This window comes from Telmatherina bonti (assembly GCF_933228915.1).
Source record: "Telmatherina bonti genome assembly, chromosome: 15".
In the NCBI taxonomy this organism is placed as follows: domain Eukaryota; kingdom Metazoa; phylum Chordata; class Actinopteri; order Atheriniformes; family Telmatherinidae; genus Telmatherina; species Telmatherina bonti.
Window position 1 is genome coordinate 6,775,705 of NC_136613.1, and position 18,173 is coordinate 6,793,877.

Sequence of the window (18,173 nt, forward strand, 5' to 3'; positions counted from 1 at the left end):
ATGATACAATGCAATACAATACAATACGGTACGATACGATACAGTACGATACGATACAGTACAGTACGATATGATACAATGCAGTACAATACGATAAAATACGATATGATACAATACAGTACGATACAATACAATACTGTATGATACAATACGATACAAAATACAGTACGATACAATACAATACAATACGATATGATACAACTTTATTTATAAAACACTTTAGAAAAACAACAATGTTGACCAAAGTGCCACATTGTGTGGGGTTAAAAAATAAAAACTGAATAGATAACATACACACAGACAATACAGTTTGATACAATACTATACGATACAATACAGTACGATATGATACAATACGATATAATACAATGCGATACAATGCAATACAATATGATACAATACAATACGATACGATACAATACGATACAATGCAATACAATACAATACGATACGGTACAATACAGTACGATATGATACAATGCGATACAATGCAATACAATACGATATGATACAATATGATACAATGCAATACAATACAATACAATACGATACAATACGGTACGATACAATACAGTACGATACGATACAATACGATACGATACGATACAATACGATACGATACAGTACAGTACGATATGATACAATGCAGTACAATACGATACAATACGATATGATACAATACAGTACGATACAATACAATACTGTACGATACAATACGATACAAAATACAGTACAATACAATACGATACAATACAATACAGTACGATACAATACAATACTGTACGATACAAAACGATACAATACAGTACAATACGATATGATACAACTTTATTTATAAAACACTTTAGAAAAACAACAATGTTGACCAAAGTGCCACATTGTGTGGGGTTAAAAAATAAAAACTGAATAGATAACATACACACGGACAATTAAAAAATTACAGTCAGCTAAAAGCGATCAAAAATAAGTTATCAAAATAAAACAGTTTAATAAAATCAGATCTAAAAAGTCAACTTATTGTGCAGAAAAAAAGCCAGCTTGAGCAAATGGGTCTGCGATTAAAATGTAAAAGCAGCGACAGAGGAGGCCTGTCTAATGTGTAAAGGAAGCTCATTCCACAGGTTAGGTGCTGCCACTGCAAAGGCCCGGTCCTTCTGAGCTTCCGTTTCGTCCTCCGGACAGACAGAAGTAGTTGGTCAGCTGACCGAGAGACCAAGAGGGTGTGTAGTACAGCGGGGCACCATTCAAACATTTAAAAACAAATAAAAGCAGCTTAAAATGGACCATAAAGTGCACGGGTAGCCAGTGAAGAGATAAAACTTGGGTGATGTGCTCATATTTACGGTGCTGGTTAAGAGGCTGGAGCTGCATTTTGTACCAGCTGCAGTCAAGATAAAGATACGCCAATAAATACCAGAAAAAAAAAGGTTACAGTATAATAGCTAAAAAAAAAAAAATCATTTTTTCAATTATACTTTGTTAAAAGACTAAACAAAGACCTCAGATAAATAAAAACTGGACTTTTTTCACCATTTTTTTTCACCGATTAGACCTTAAGGCTTCAAGAAAAACATTTTCTTTTTGTTCTGTTGAAACTTTATTCAGCACAAAGCGAGACGCGTCCCTTCTGGAAAACAGGAAGTTACATAGAAGAGAATTTTTGGGAAAAACGTCCCAATCTTAAAACAAATAAAGGGATTTCATTTGACCACATGTTTTGGGACTGTTGAGTAATCAGAATCTCACCTCAAGGCGACAGAATCATCTCAACGTGGACAATCTGAAGCTGAAATCTGCTCCGATGGGGATCGGGAAGGAATTTCTTCCAGTAGGGAAAAACTCTGTGGTGAGACCACAGGACAGTTTTGCCATTTTCCCGCTTCATCTCATCCTTTTCCAGACCTGTGTTATTTATCACAGCATGCTGGCACATTTCATAAAGTCTCTTCCGTTCAACATGCTTGTTTAGCAGTGTGACAATCACACAAGTCTGGTATTTTAATTTAATTTCCTTTCTAAGAAGACAGCCACAGATTCTTCACAGATTAGAATAGCTGCACAGAAAGTCTGTTCTTAAAATGGCTGGTGGTCAGCGGTTGTTTGCCGTCAAGCGTCTCTCGCCCCGAAGACCCTGGCCTGTGCGAGCCAAGTGAGAGACAAGAACAATGCAAGTCTGCTTTCTCTCCAAGCAGAATACTTGCACAGCTGGTGCATATTAGGCAAGAGGAGGACTTCTAAAATACTGTAGCGATGGATCATGTTTCGCCCATCTAAAAATGAAGAGGCCCAGACAACATGGAGTTCATCCACAGGTCATCGGCCTTCCAGGGAAACCATCACACACACGTCCAAGTGGCAGCTTGTGAGGAATTCACACATAAATTCAGCTGTGCACTGATGTTAAAATGCACCATTAAAGAGCCATGCAGAAACACTAACATACAACATGTATGCATCTCTGTCCATGTATGGAATATAAATATAGGCAAGCATGCATGAACATGCAGGAAATACATGTGTGTTTTCACATGCACATGTCCTGTAAGGGCAGCATATGTTCAGAATCAGGAAATAGGGTTCGTCCTCTCTTAGTGGCTTAGCCAGTTCTCATTGCAGCAGTGTGTGTGTGTGTGTGTGTGTGTGTGTGTGTGTGTGTGTGTGTGTGTGTGTGTGTGTGTGTGTGTGTGTGTGTGTGTGTCAGCGATTGAAGGCCATAAGGACACAACTAGTGTCAAGCAGAGTAGAGTAGGCTGAGGCCAGCTCCCCTGTGGATCCTTCTCATCAAGCCCAGTTCGACATGAATCTTTGTACGTCACAAAGTCTTTTGCACACACACACACACACACACACACACACACACACACACACACACACACACACACACACACACACACAGAAATATTCCACACACAAATACAGACAATATGTCTGTATTTGAATTAAATAAACTCAGTGCAGTGACCGCCATATCTGTACTGGGATGTAGTACTGGGAGAAGAGTGCCCTCTGCTGGGTCTGACAGACAAACAAAATATTTACTTAGGAAATAAATACGTATCTGCGGCAGGTCTTCTGCTCCAGATCCGTCTGCTGCAGGTCTTCTGCTGCAGGTCTTCTGCTGCAGGTCTTTAGCTGCTCCAGATCCGTCTGCTGCAGGTCTTCTGCTGCAGGTCTTCTGCTGCAGATCCGTCTGCTGCAGGTCTTCTGCTGCAGGTCTTTTGCTGCAGTTCCGTCTGCTGCAGGTCTTTTGCTGCAGGTCTTTTGCTGCAGGTCTTCTGCTGCAGGTCTTTTGCTGCAGTTCCGTCTGCTGCAGGTCTTCTGCTGCAGGTCTTCTGCTGCAGGTCTTTTGCTGCAGTTCCGTCTGCTGCAGGTCTTCTGCTGCAGGTCTTTTGCTGCTGGTCTTTTGCTGCAGGTCTTCTGCTGCAGTTCCGTCTGCTGCAGGTCTTTTGCTGCAGGTCTTTTGCTGCAGTTCCATCTGCTGCAGGTCTTTTGCTGCAGTTCCGTCTGCTGCAGGTCTTCTGCTGCAGGTCCGTCTGCTGCAGGTCTTTTGCTGCAGTTCCGTCTGCTGCAGGTCTTCTGCTGCAGTTCCGTCTGCTGCAGGTCTTCTGCTGCAGTTCCGTCTGCTGCAGGTCTGTCTGCTGCAGGTCTTCTGCTGCAGTTCCGTCTGCTGCAGTTCTTTTGCTGCAGGTCTTCTGCTGCAGTTCCGTCTGCTGCAGGTCTTCTGCTGCAGTTCCGTCTGCTGCAGGTCTTCTGCTGCAGTTCCGTCTGCTGCAGGTCTTCTGCTGCAGTTCCGTCTGCTGCAGGTCCGTCTGCTGCAGTTCCGTCTGCTGCAGGTCTTCTGCTGCAGTTCCGTCTGCCGCAGTTCCGTCTGCTGCAGGTCTTTTGCTGCAGTTCCGTCTGCTGCAGGTCTTCTGCTGCAGGTCTTCTGCTGCAGGTCTTTTGCTGCTGGTCTTTTGCTGCAGGTCTTCTGCTGCAGTTCCGTCTGCTGCTGGTCTTTTGCTGCAGGTCTTTTGCTGCAGTTCCATCTGCTGCAGGTCTTTTGCTGCAGTTCAGTCTGCTGCAGGTCTTCTGCTGCAGGTCCGTCTGCTGCAGGTCTTTTGCTGCAGTTCCGTCTGCTGCAGGTCTTCTGCTGCAGTTCCGTCTGCTGCAGGTCTTCTGCTGCAGTTCCGTCTGCTGCAGGTCTGTCTGCTGCAGGTCTTCTGCTGCAGTTCCGTCTGCTGCAGTTCTTTTGCTGCAGGTCTTCTGCTGCAGTTCCGTCTGCTGCAGGTCTTTTGCTGCAGTTCAGTCTGCTGCAGGTCTTCTGCTGCAGGTCCGTCTGCTGCAGGTCTTCTGCTGCAGTTCCGTCTGCTGCAGGTCCGTCTGCTGCAGTTCCGTCTGCTGCTGGTCTTTTGCTGCAGTTCCGTCTGCTGCAGGTCTTCTGCTGCAGGTCTTTTGCTGCAGTTCCGTCTGCTGCAGGTCTTCTGCTGCAGTTCCGTCTGCTGCAGGTCTTTTGCTGCAGGTCTTCTGCTGCAGTTCCGTCTGCTGCAGGTCTGTCTGCTGCAGGTCTTCTGCTGCAGTTCCGTCTGCTGCAGTTCTTTTGCTGCAGGTCTTCTGCTGCAGTTCCGTCTGCTGCAGGTCTTCTGCTGCAGTTCCGTCTGCTGCAGGTGTTCTGCTGCAGTTCCGTCTGCTGCAGGTCTTCTGCTGCAGTTCCGTCTGCTGCAGGTCTTCTGCTGCAGTTCCGTCTGCTGCAGGTCCGTCTGCTGCAGGTCTTTTGCTGCAGTTCCGTCTGCTGCAGGTCTTCTGCTGCAGGTCTTCTGCTGCAGGTCTTTTGCTGCTGGTCTTTTGCTGCAGGTCTTCTGCTGCAGTTCCGTCTGCTGCTGGTCTTTTGATGCAGGTCTTTTGCTGCAGTTCCATCTGCTGCAGGTCTTTTGCTGCAGTTCCGTCTGCTGCAGGTCTTCTGCTGCAGGTCCGTCTGCTGCAGGTCTTTTGCTGCAGTTCCGTCTGCTGCAGGTCTTCTGCTGCAGTTCCGTCTGCTGCAGGTCTTCTGCTGCAGTTCCGTCTGCTGCAGGTCTTCTGCTGCAGTTCCGTCTGCTGCAGGTCTTCTGCTGCAGTTCCGTCTGCTGCAGGTCTTCTGCTGCAGTTCCGTCTGCTGCAGGTCTTTTGCTGCAGTTCCGTCTGCTGCAGGTCTTTTGCTGCAGTTCCGTCTGCTGCAGGTGTTCTGCTGCAGTTCCGTCTGCTGCAGGTCTTCTGCTGCAGTTCCGTCTGCTGCAGGTCCGTCTGCTGCAGGTCTTTAGCTGCAGTTCCGTCTGCCGCAGTTCCGTCTGCTGCAGGTCTTTTGCTGCAGTTCCGTCTGCTGCAGGTCTTCTGCTGCAGTTCCGTCTGCTGCAGGTCTTCTGCTGCAGGTCTTTTGCTGCAGTTCCGTCTGCTGCAGTTCCGTCTGCTGCAGTTCCGTCTGCTGCAGGTCCGTCTGCTGCAGTTCCGTCTGCTGCAGGTCTTTTGCTGCAGTTCCGTCTGCTGCAGGTCTTTTGCTGCAGTTCCGTCTGCTGCAGGTCTTTTGCTGCAGTTCCGTCTGCTGCAGGTCTTTTGCTGCAGTTCCGTCTGCTGCAGGTCTTCTGCTGCAGTTCCGTCTGCTGCAGTTCCGTCTGCTGCAGGTCCGTCTGCTGCAGTTCCGTCTGCTGCAGGTCTTTTGCTGCAGTTCCGTCTGCTGCAGGTCTTTTGCTGCAGTTCCGTCTGCTGCAGGTCTTCTGCTGCAGTTCCGTCTGCTGCAGGTCTTTTGCTGCAGTTCCGTCTGCTGCAGGTCTTCTGCTGCAGGTCCGTCTGCTGCAGGTCTTCTGCTGCAGGTCTGTCTGCTGCAGGTCTGTCTGCATTTCTGACGTACAAACATCAGAAATGCATGAAATTTTCACATTTTTTTAAAGGTACAACATGGAATCTACATCTGACTACATAACCATGCTAATTAGTTTTACTCCACACATTTTGTCACTTTGGGCAACTTTATTCTTTTTAAATTGTGTTTTCTACATAGTTGTATTGTATCTTTCAAAAATATATGGTCCAACCTGTCTTACAGATTCTGACACAAACAGGAAATGGACAACAAAAGCCAATTAAAGTAATTTATTAAAGCAAAAATAACCTGAAACTCAACATTTATATATCTATGCTCAGTAAAATCAGTAATGTAATGATGGATGAGTGATCATGTTGGCAGGCAAAGCGAGTCATCTGGAGTCAGCTTCTATGTCCAAACGCTCCAGATGCTCCGATAAGCCAATCACAAACCAGTTCCTGCAGCAGCTTATAAAACTGATGCCATTAACACAACATGCACATGAAAACATCAAATTAAAGCTCAGTTGTTGCTTTAACAATTTTATGCAGTTCCACTTTACATCTAAAGCAATAATTTACTCCATGCTGGTGTTGAAACCTTTTACTGCTGTAACATCTTCTGTGTTGTACATCTCCCCGCCAGAGTAACACGGTGCTCCATTTGGACATGGTGACCGGCGCCGTGCGGAGGCTCATGCTGTCTCCAGACAGCGAGCAGACCCCTTCCAGAGCTTCAAACTGGTGGAACAGTAAGGAGCAACAGGTAAGAGCTCTTCACCTGTCCCAGACTACAGTTTTAGGCGTTTAGATTTCCTTCCAAATGTTTGTTTGTTGTTTGTTTACAGGGAGGACACAAGATGTGTCGGGACTTTGCCCACAAAAACTGGCTCCTCTTCTATAAGGAGGACGGGTAAGCTGCTACGCTTTCAGCTGCATTATCCAGAATGCTAATGTACACCACAGTCCGGGTCACTGATCCCTGCATGCACGTGCAGCAATCAGCTGGAGGTGCTGGATGTGCTGGAGGGCCGGGTTCACGCCATCTCCCTCCCCATCAACCTGAAGTCGGTCTTCCTGGTTGCAGAGGACCGCTGGCTGCTGCTGGAGAGCAACACCAACAAGTAAGAAACAGATTTTAACGAATCAGTCTCTTTGAAAAGACGTATGAGATCATGTAAATGTTTTATAGGAAGTTCTTGCTGACGAAGCCCATGCACATGGCCGCTGAGGACTCTGGGGTGTGTCAGCTTCACAGCATCAGCGAGGAGTCGGTCAGCTCCGGCCATGGCGTCAGGTCAGGTGAGGACTGTATGTGACAGCAGCGGTTCCCAAAGCATTGAGCCGTGTCCCCCAGATACCGTACGTCAGGGTCCGTCAGTGGTTGATGTGTGATCCCAAATCCTGCAGTGTCCTCTTCATGCAAAGCTTTACAACTACCTGAAACTTCACTAACAAGCACGATAAAGTGGTTTTTAGAGAGTTTTTAGTAAACACTGACTGATCTGTGGATTTGTCTCATGTATTTGTGGAGCTTTTGTCTTTACTGATGATACTGTACAGCCTGTATTTTCTCCCACAAATCAAGTGATAGAAGCACATTTTGATGATTTAAAGATGAAATCAGTGGTCAGGTTTGTGCATCAAAGCAGCTGATATAGCAGCCTGTGTTTTCTGAATCACTCTAGAGCATACTTAGGTCTTGTTGTTTTTCTCTTTGGTCATTAACCTCTCACTGGTTATATATATATATATATATATATATAATTTATATATAATTTATATATATGCAGGTTGTGTTTTTTAGGGGTTTTGTTTTTTTCCTCTCTCTTTATCTTTTTCACTTTTCCTATGAGGTGTTTTGTCTTCTTTCTCTTTCTGTCTTTCTTCTGTCCTCTCTGGTCCAGCAGTACAAACTACAATGCAAAAAATAACGCAAAATAAATATAGAAATAAAATAAAAATTCAGAAAGTCAAGGGAATCATTATATATATATGAAGCTTGCCTTGGCAAATAGAATTTGCTCAGCAGAACACGGCATCCAGATCATCATTCTGCTTGCCTAAATGCTGGACAAGACAAAAAAAAAAAAAACAAAAAAAAACAAAACACCTCACTGGTTTTGTCCCATTTGCCTCCCACAACCAGTTGAGGTGTCGGTACCACAGATGCTGTCCAGTGAGCAGCTACCCAATGAGAACCTCAGCGCCGCTCTGGACCAGAAGATTGTTTCCCCAAACCGTCTGCTGGCTGACACCAGCTCCTTTGCGCAGATCGTCGTGGGCTTCCCCGACCTCATGGTGAGTTTAGAAGCGGAAATGGGGGAAGTTAGTCATGTGACCTGAAAGCTGCTTGGCTTACAGCGAGGAGGTATTTTCATGTCATAGAAGTCTGTCTTTTCCTCGTCAGTCCCCTAACGAGGTGTACAGCTTTAAGAGACCTGCTGACCTGTCAGAGATGAAGAGCAGTGAAAGTGGGGGTCATGCCTTCTTCAGAGCTAGCCTTCGAAGCAGCACAGCCAAACGGGATAACTGCGTCAGTCTGCTCTCAGCCAATCAGGTGGTCCGAGCCATTCCACCCAACAAAGTGCCCATTAAAGAGGTCTACCCTAAAGGTCAGAGGTCAGATCGTGTGGATGCTAATGGATGAAGGTAGCTCATTTATGAAGGCATGCTCTCTTTGTTGCAGATGTCACACCTCCAATGACAGCAGCATACCTGGAGGTGACGGATCTGACCTCCAAGAAGCTCAAATATATTCCTGTGCCCAGGTAAAGAAAGCACACCTGCTTTGTGACTACATCAGTCTGCAAAAGCTCAATCATCTACCGCCACCTTGTGGTTAAAAACAGAACTGCACGTTCAATCCGATCGACAATTGATTATTAAAGCAATGATTCAAATAAAATATTAGTGCCCAAAATGTTGCTAAGTACAAATTAATTCCTTATGTCTATATTTTATGAATGAATATTTAAATTAATAAGCAAGCTCATGTAATAAAAATCATGCTTTGTGAGTAAAACTTAAATATATTATGTAAATATCATAAAAGAGATGACTAAAATAAGGCTTTTATTTATTCTCAGGCACTTATATATTTTATAACTGTACTATACGTTGATGGAAAGCCTGAATAGTCATCTTTACAACAGGATTTAACTTTATGGATGAATCTTTGTTAGAATGAGCAACACATCTAAACGTTGGTGGTAACCCTCAAAAACCTCCTGAAATGTTCTTCTGCTGGTGTGTTCAATCTCTTGTTTCGAGATTGAAGTGCTTCCAGGTTTTTTCAATCACAGATGTATGACTGGAACCTGATTAGGTCCTGATTGGTAGACAGAAAGAGGATAAGAATCTGGATCAGAGAATGATGGTATTTCCAGCTCCAAGTCAGGAAAAGTTTGAAACAATACAATAAATATTGACGTAAATATGGTTCTGTAATGAAATCCTCGCTAATGCTTTGATTCCGCTACATGTTTGTGGTTGCCAGGTCCATGACTGTGTCCCCCTACACCAGCTGGCTGTCCAAGGTGTCAGAGAGTGACGTGCTCATAGCAGCTTTCGGTTCTGGAAGCGTGGTCACGGTAGACATGGGCGGGTACGTCCGAGTGTGGGAGACGGGACTAGACACCCTGCAGCGGTCGCTGATGGAGTGGAGGAACATGATCGGGACAGAGGATGGCAGACCCATCCAGGTAAAATGACATGGCAGCCTGCGGTTCCTCTAAGCACCACTAGGGGGCGGCATTGTGTTATAAATAACAGCTACAGTGTGTTTGTGCATACTGTCCTCACTCCTGCAGAATACAACATCTTCCTGAATAGTCCTGCTTTTATGACAAACTGAATCTTTTTACCCTCAAACTTTCTGATCCAGCTGTACCCAGAGTGGGCGAGCATGAATGAATGAGCCTTGTGGTGGTGATGTAATGGGTTTGACCCTCAGCGTAGGTCAGAACATTCGGACCATTTGCACTGAGACGGCATTGTTGCGCTGCCCACATGCACACACAGACACACATTCTTCACATAATGTAGCCTTGCAGACGCAGGATGTTATCTGCAGATGCCTATCGTTCACAAGGAAAGGAGGAAGAAGGAAAACGACCTGGAATGATGATATCAAGGAGACCGATTGTAAAAATAGAATGTTTTCTCTCATCAGTCCAACATAAAAGGTCTCAAGGCCTCATGCAGATGCATAAACGTATCTGTTTTCAATACTTAACTTTTGAAAACAGTCAGGAATTCTTTTTACTGAAAACATAATCAATAATGGAAACAGCCTCTTACACCTACAAAGCAAACAGGGCCTCTTTCTGGCCCAGATTCCTCTGTCGTCACATCTCCTTGGGGCACCTTGAGTCCACTGTAGGTCAGACCTGGACAGACTCAGCCTGTGTTTCATGTCGGCTTTCACTGGTGCTACTGTACTTACACATACCTGCCTAAAGGTCACTGTGTGTGTTTGTTGCTTCACCAAAATGCTCCCACAAGTCAAATCTGTATAAATCATCAAGCAATCCTGGAGTGTAATAGCTAAACTAGGGGTTTAGAACAGGATTCTTCCCACTCGCTTTTTTAACTCACAGTGAATCGTCAGGATCAGCAGAGATTGTGTCTCTGCGTGATCTTTATGATACTCCAGCTTTACGCACGCAGACATTTCTAGAAAGTTCAGTCTGGCTCAGTCTGACACGGCGCAATTACAGCGCTGAACATGCCCAGATGCCTTGAAGGCATCGGTCGTCATCTGTCTTTACACACTGTGTTCTTGGTGCTTGTGGTGCCAAATATGTGCCTGCAGGTTATTTCAGCGATCCACTGACTCAATCTGACACTTAACTGTACGTTATGGTTGCTTTTATACCTGTATGTCAGCGTGTGTGTTGCCGTTGGGGTGTTTGGCCACCTGCCACTGGTGCCCCTCCTTGCTCTTGCCCTGTTAAAGCTAGCTTATCAGCTTTACTCATGTACATGTGTGCACACGCTTGCTGCTTGGAAGTTCAGCATTGTGCAACAGACAACATCTACTTCATGCTTCTCTCCCGCCTTAATGGAAATGTATGCTGGCCTTTTTTCATAAGTTGTAACAATTTCCTGGAGTCTTAATGAAATGTCTGCAACATGGTTTGGTCAAAATACCACAGAGGTGCAGTACCAGAGTTTCTTTTTAACCCTGTCTTTACACCTCTGCTCATAGCAGGCAGTTTTAGCAGCAGGGTGAGCCTTTCCCTCTCTCTCCTGCAGGATGTGCCCTATTAGAGATCCGTCACACAGCTTCTAGCTGCCATGCAGTCATACATTTGGACACAAATGACCCCGGAGGCACATTGCTGCCATATGGGCAGCATATGCAGTAAATTGTTTTGATGTTTCAGAGCAATCCATTGGTTTCCCCAAAGGCAGAAACTTTTGTACAAACAGTCTTTATGATTGGACTGATGTGGATTTGTTTTGGTCCCATAACGTGCCAACAGAGTTCAACGACTACAAGCCCTCGAGCAAGGCTCTTAATTCCTTCCAACTGCCCCCCGGGGCAACTCCCAGGGGCTGAGACATGGCAGATCCCTGCTCTGTAGTGCATCCAGAGATGGGTCAAATGCAGAGCTGAGTTTCCAAATCAGGATTAATAAAGTTAAAATAATATTTTTTCTATGGGTATAATAATAATAATAATAATAATAATAATAATAATAATAATATTATTGATAATGATAATAATAATAATAATAATAATTATTAATAATAATAATAATAATAATAATGATAATGATAATCATAATAATAACTTGTTATTGTGATAATACTAATAATAAAAACAACAATTTATTATTAATATTATTATCATAATAATAATAATGATAATCATCACAGTAATCATAATTTATTATTGTTGTAATAATATTAATAATAACAATTTATTATTAATATTATTATCATTATAATAATAATAATACGCCCTGGACAGGTTGCCAGTCCATTGCAGCATTATTATCATTATTATTATTATTATTATCATTATTATTATTATTATTATTATTATAAGCCAATGATTCGGCTTTGACTGACTTAAAAGTAGAAGATGAAATGAGTTTTTCAGCAATGATCTGTGCTGTTAAACCTTAAATTCCGAGGAATCTAAATAACATGATGTTGTAAAGAAATATTTAGTCCAAGTTACTTTAAAGTATCTACTCATGCAGCACATCATATCTTCATAATATTAAAAAATGCTCACAGTTTAAGATTGAAATGTTTGCATCCTCATGGTAACATGTTCAAACGTTCATGCACAGGCATGCATTTATGCTCAAACACACACTGACGTGCATTCAGGTTCATACAGGAGCACTCAGAAGTGAACTAAAGCACATGTGTGACTTCACACACCCTCAGCATCACTCTTAAATCACTCTTGTCTTTGGGCGTCTAAAGGGAGATTTAGATATTTACGAGGCTATTAATCCTACAAGACCAGGCGTGGACCACAGATGATAGAGAGAGAGAGTCAGTGTGTAAAGAAAGAAATAAAAGATGTGAGGGAAGGGTTAAGACAGATTCCCACAGTCATAAAACTGTGATCCTCTCCATTGTGCCAGCAGTCCCTCTCCCCCCCCTTCATTAATTTCTGCTCTTTTTTCTTTCTACTGGGTGTCCATGTTAGCTTATTCTTAGTAGCAACAGCAGCAGAGCTGATAATAAAGGGAGAGAAATCCTCCAAATAAAGATATTTACAACTTTCTTATCATCAGTAAAAAAAAAAGTGTATAGAGATGTATATAAGATTATCCTTAAATCTTTCATGGAGACCTGATTTAGTCTTTAATAATAAAATAAGAAGCAGAAGCGTAGAGATAGATTTATTTGAATTAAACTACTAACCAACTGTGGTGAGATTTGGTTTTTCCATGGATGGTGGTCACACAGTCGACGCACTTTGACAGCACAGATGGAAAAGAAATTCCCCTGGTTGAATCCAGAGTACAAAATGTCAGGAATATGATGGAAAAGTAGCTGTTTGTTGGCTCTGGTCGCTGTACTGGCAGCGCTGGAGAAAGGCAGTAAATGGAGCTTCCATGAGGGATAGAAACACCCAATCCTCCCTCAATGTGCAAAAACACAATCTGCATCCTGAATTTGCTCATTTGTAAATTCATTATCATTTGTGGTGAATTTATTTAACCTACAGCACTACACCAAGTTTACATATTCCTGCTGGTTACTTCTTTTTGGAAATTTGACCATGACCTGTGTCACAATGTTGCTGGGGCGAGGACCCAAATGCAGAGTTGAGAGGCAGGGATGCAGGATTCATCCATCCATCCATCCATCCATCCATCCATCCATCCATCTTCATGCCGCTTATCCGGGGTCGGGTCGCGGGGGCAGCAGCCTGAGCAGGAAAGCCCAGACTCCCCTCTCCCCAGCTACATTTGCCAACTCTGCGGGGGGGGGGGGGATCCTGAGGCGTTCCCAGGCCAGCCGAGAGATATAATCCCTCCAGCGTGTCCTGGGTCTTCCCCGGGGTCTCCTCCTAGAGGGACGTGCCTGGAACACCTCACCAGGGAGGTCCAGGAGGCATCCTGACCAGATGCCCGAGCCACCTCAACTGGTTCCTCTCGATGCGAAGGAGCAGCGGCTCTACTCTGATCTCCTCCCGGATCTCGAGGGGAGAGCCCGGCCACCCTGCGGAGGAAACTCATTTCAGCCGCCTGTATACTAGATCTCCTTCTTTCAGCTCATGACCAGGTGATGCAGGATCAAGACGGTTTAATGCCGATCAGATGGCAGTCAGGGAGCAAACAAAATGAACCAGCAAAGTAAAAGAACAAGTGAGGGCTATAAATACACTGAACAAAACGAGACACAGGTGACACAGATTAACTAACTGAACACACGTGAAACTAATGAACATAGACCAAGGCTGACCAGGAAACAAGACACAAGGGAACTAAACAGGAAAAACTACAAAATAAGACATAAAACCAAAACTAAGACACAAAAAGTCCAAACCATGACACTTTGGTCATTTGTCTGCTCACATGGCTTGTTCAAACTTCTATGCAGATGATGCACAACTTTATCTGTCAGCCAAGCCAATACAATACTAAAACATTTTTATGAGCTGTAATGATGTTTTATCTAAACAGCTTAAAACAAATCCATCTCTAATTAACTCAATATGGACCCCAGATCTTGGAACCAGAAATCCATCTTCTTCACCACAGCTCTGATCTTTGTACAGAACAGTGAAGCTCCCACCGGTGTCACGGGAAGGTGGTGGTGTGGACCCAAATGCAGGGCGGGAGGCAGGGACGCAGAATCAAGATGTATATAATAAAAGATCACAGAACTAAACCGAAGGCAAGGGACAGGAATTTTGGGCCTTCTGAAAGACAATGGCATAGACCCCACCACTTGATTGCAAATTTTAGATTTTTATTTTTGCTTCAAGTTGATTAAAAAAAAAAGCTTTTCATGGGAATAATAAAGATCTAGGGCTGTGTTTAACCCTTTATGGGGCCAGTGGCTATTTTTGATCACTTTCATTGAGTGCCCTACAAAAGGGTTTAATCACAGTGCATACATCTAACTAGGTTACTTTATTATAAATGGTTTAGCAGTTTATATTACTGCTATATTTTATTACAACATTTGAAAAAAGTATTTATTATTTTTAATGAAGGTTTAATGATTTTCTTAGATAGTTTGTACACCTTTTTGGGCCCTATCAAGTCATGGGGCCCTTAGAATCTTCCTAACTTTCCCCCCCATGTGGCGCCTCTGGAAAGGGAACTTAAGCACACACACAGTGGACCAGTACTGGGAACAGAAACCAAAGGGTATAAATACTGGAAAACCAAACAAAACACAGGTGTATTGGCTAAACTAACAAGACCAGGTGAATCTAACTAACAGGAACAAAGGCTACACAGGAAACAAGACAAAGGAACTAAACGGGGAAAAACTACAAAAGAAAACAGGAATCTGGAATTTAGAAAAACATGTGAAACAACAAGACATGACAACCAGTCGTCCAGACCAGTGTAGCTGGTGCTCAGCCTGCCACACTGACCCAGCCTTTTAAGCGTTTGGGTGAATCTAATACTTCTGCTCTTTGGATCCTTGCCCCGATATTCGCATTTGATACACAAACCATCCCCATCCTGCAGTTGCAATGCATGAATGCCTGATGGCTCTTTCACATCCTGAGTGGGAACCTGAAGCGACCGTTAAAAGCCCTTCTGAGCTCAGAATGGACACCATTTACACCATCACTCATCGTGTCTTCTTTAACCCAGAATTAGAGCATTAGTCACATTTTTACCGGTTGTGACAAGAACAGAACGTGTCCATTACCAGCATGATGACAGCGTCATGTGTTATTCTGTCACCAGCTTAACAGTTTTATCTGGAGACGGGGGGGTGACAGGGTGGATTATTGAAGCCAGACTTTGCTGTGGAATCCTACTGGCTTAGTTTTCTTTCTGCAGGACGGAGTTTGGAAATGGAGATTTCAGGGACCAACCAGATGCTAGTGCTTGTTTATCCAGTGATCACTGGTGTAATCACACCAGTACAACTACCTGAAGCCATCTTACTGGTATCCCTTCATTTCCCAGCATGATAGAGGTGTGTGTTCAGCAAAGCTCATGTTCTGTCTGTGTGTTCTTGCTGTATGCGGTGTGTGAGTCATGCTTACACATATTTGCATCTGAGTGTAATCAGATAGTCACACGGTTGAGGTGAGCTGCTGAAGGTGATCTGTGGTGATGCAAGAGGATCAAACTTTTGACCCTTTACCTAACCACACAACTATGAGACCAAGGTGTCTCTGGTTACTGCATCTAATACTGGTTCATCTGCCAGGACACACACTTCCTGTGGATCCTTCTAATGCTGGGGCAATGGAAGGTCCTGTTGCTACACGGAAACAAAGGTCTGTTTATTATTATGGAGCTAAATTATCATACAAGTCAGAATTAAGTCAAGTTCAGTAAATACATCCTGATTTAATTCAGTTGTAATCTAAATAAATTCCATTTCGCCCGGTACGTTATGGTTGTGGAGCTATAATCACAAGTTTTTATTACCCAAAGGATCTGTACATAAAGAATCCAGTAGGCTGGTTCAGTTCTGACCCGGTCTAGAGCATAAATGAGACAGCAGGTGATGGTGGAAACTAACTGGTTCCAGGTGTCATCTGCGTAGGAGTGGAAATGCATGGTAATAATATTATTATTAATAATAATCTATTACTGAATCATAAACAAATGAATAGCATTGGTTTAAGCACAGAACTGTAAGGAACTCCATGACTGAAGGCAGCTGCACACTTTCAGCCATCTTGTTAGTTTACTGCCAGTCAAACTGTGCAGAAGACATCTGATCATGCTTGTTATGATGCAAACAGTCTATGGAGAGAAAAACAGCTGTGTGTGTAATGCATGCTTTGCAAAATGTGTATATTTGTGTGTAACTGTGAGTAATTACAAATGGATTTGCAAATGCACAAACATATAACTAAAATTACACACAGAAAAAAATTCACGTGCACAAAAAGCAAAAATAAACATTAATATTTTATATAAATACTTTAGCTTCAGCTTGATAAAAGCTAATGGTTGTGTGTCTGAAAAGGATCCTATAAAAACAGTAAAATGTGTGTGTACACATGGCCTCAGACACCCAGACAAAACAGCATTTACGCAGAGTTTACACTCGAGGAGTTTTCAGACTCTTTCTTCACCGCTTTGTGTTAGATGCTGCATTTATGAAATGAAATGAAATGAAAAATATTTTATTAATCCCCAAAGGGAAATTCAATATTGTAGCAGATAATTAATTTGAGGAGGTGTTGTTCCGGAGGCTGATGGCTGCTGGCAGGAATGATCTTCTGTATCTTCTGTATCTTTCTTACATCGGACCTGAAGAAGCCTCTCACTGAACACATTTATGTGCACATGGAAAGCTGGGTCATCTGGCTTTTCATCGGATTATCTTCTCCAGATGTAACAAAGTGGGAAAGACGCTCATCCTTCATGACAGACAGATGGTCTGTTCGACCATGACACCTGCTGAATATGAATCACATTTTAATTTGCCACCATTGTCAGAAAAAGCATGTTAGAACTGATGGACTGCTGTGTGTTTCACTGCTTTGCTACCGACTCAGAAGCTGTTTCCTTCCTTCTTGCTGCCACGAATTCACCAGACCTGCTTCCACATTTTTACAAGTTGTGTTTGGTTTATTTGTTTTCTACTGAAAATCTTCAGGTTTGTTTTGTTTTGTTTGCAGATATTTTATCTTCAGTCACACAGCCGTGTAAACGGTGATCTTTGAACTGTGTAATCTAAGCCACAATCACAGACACCATCATGCACACTGGCCAACATTTATCTGAAGTGGACAGAATTTGCCAATGTTCAACAAGGTTTTCTGTCTGGAAGATTCCTCCTTTAAATGGACAAACTGGAATCTATGAGGAAAATATGACTTAAAGTAGTTTAGTGGGGTTCCATTAATGCCGTTAACATAATCAAGCAGCTGTAATGTTTACTCAGCAGCTACCAGTAACTCTGTACATCTGGCCAAGACAACTTGCTGAAGTTGAAACTGAGCACCAGACGTGGAAGAAAGGAGATTTAAGTGACTCTGAATGAGACGTGGTTGGTCTGCTGTGATTTTCACACACAACCATGTCTAGTGTTTACAGAGAAGGTCGTAAGAAGAGAAAGTATGCAGTGAGCAGCAGTTGTCTGGACCAGGATGTGTTGTTGGCGTCCGAGGAGACGAGACTTGTTGGAGATGATAGAAAGACAACAGGAAGTTGGCCTTGCCTGGGGGGGGGGGGACTGTTTGAGAAAGACGACTCAAACAGTCGTCTTTCTGTGTGAAATCTGTTCTCCCCGTGTATGCGTGGGTTCTCTCCGGGTACTTCAGCTTCCTTCTGTCCAAAGACATTTTAATTGGTTATTCTGAATTGTGAGTGTAAGTGGTTGTTTGCCTCTCCGTGTGGCCCGGTGATGGACTGGCGACCTGTCCTGGGTGTACCTGCACAATCACTGCTAGGATAGGCTCCAGCTTCCCGCAACCCTTAATTGGACTGATCGGTTCAGAACATGACATGGTTTAACCAGCACAGTTTACCTGAGTGTTGCTGCTGATTAGGGCTGGGCGATATGACCTTTTAATAATATCCCAATATTTTTATGGCATGTCACGATATATATCGCGATATTTACCTTAGCCTTGAATTAATGCTTTGGTGCATACAATCACATCAGTAAGATGATTTTGTGTCTACATTTAAACATAATTGTTCAAACTGCATTAAGATATGCTGATT

General features: G+C 43.4%; 1 protein-coding gene across 6 annotated transcripts in view; it reads left to right on the forward strand.

The window, feature by feature from the left end:
• vwa8 (von Willebrand factor A domain containing 8) overlaps window positions 1-18,173 on the forward strand; it is a 116,755-nt gene that overhangs the window by 70,623 nt on the left and 27,959 nt on the right. For 5 of the 6 annotated variants that reach the window (XM_079254073.1, XM_079254070.1, XM_079254072.1 and 2 more), the window contains 8 exons: window positions 6,458-6,577; window positions 6,660-6,724; window positions 6,810-6,935; window positions 7,004-7,113; window positions 7,961-8,112; window positions 8,222-8,426; window positions 8,501-8,582; window positions 9,311-9,515. In XM_079254073.1, coding sequence (XP_079110199.1) covers window positions 6,458-6,577; window positions 6,660-6,724; window positions 6,810-6,935; window positions 7,004-7,113; window positions 7,961-8,112; window positions 8,222-8,426; window positions 8,501-8,582; window positions 9,311-9,515 — 1,065 coding nt within the window. Of the gene's footprint in view, window positions 1-6,457; window positions 6,578-6,659; window positions 6,725-6,809; window positions 6,936-7,003; window positions 7,114-7,960; window positions 8,113-8,221; window positions 8,427-8,500; window positions 8,583-9,310; window positions 9,516-15,317; window positions 15,428-18,173 lie in introns of all 6 variants that reach the window. The other variant, XM_079254075.1, reaches the window with a different exon arrangement.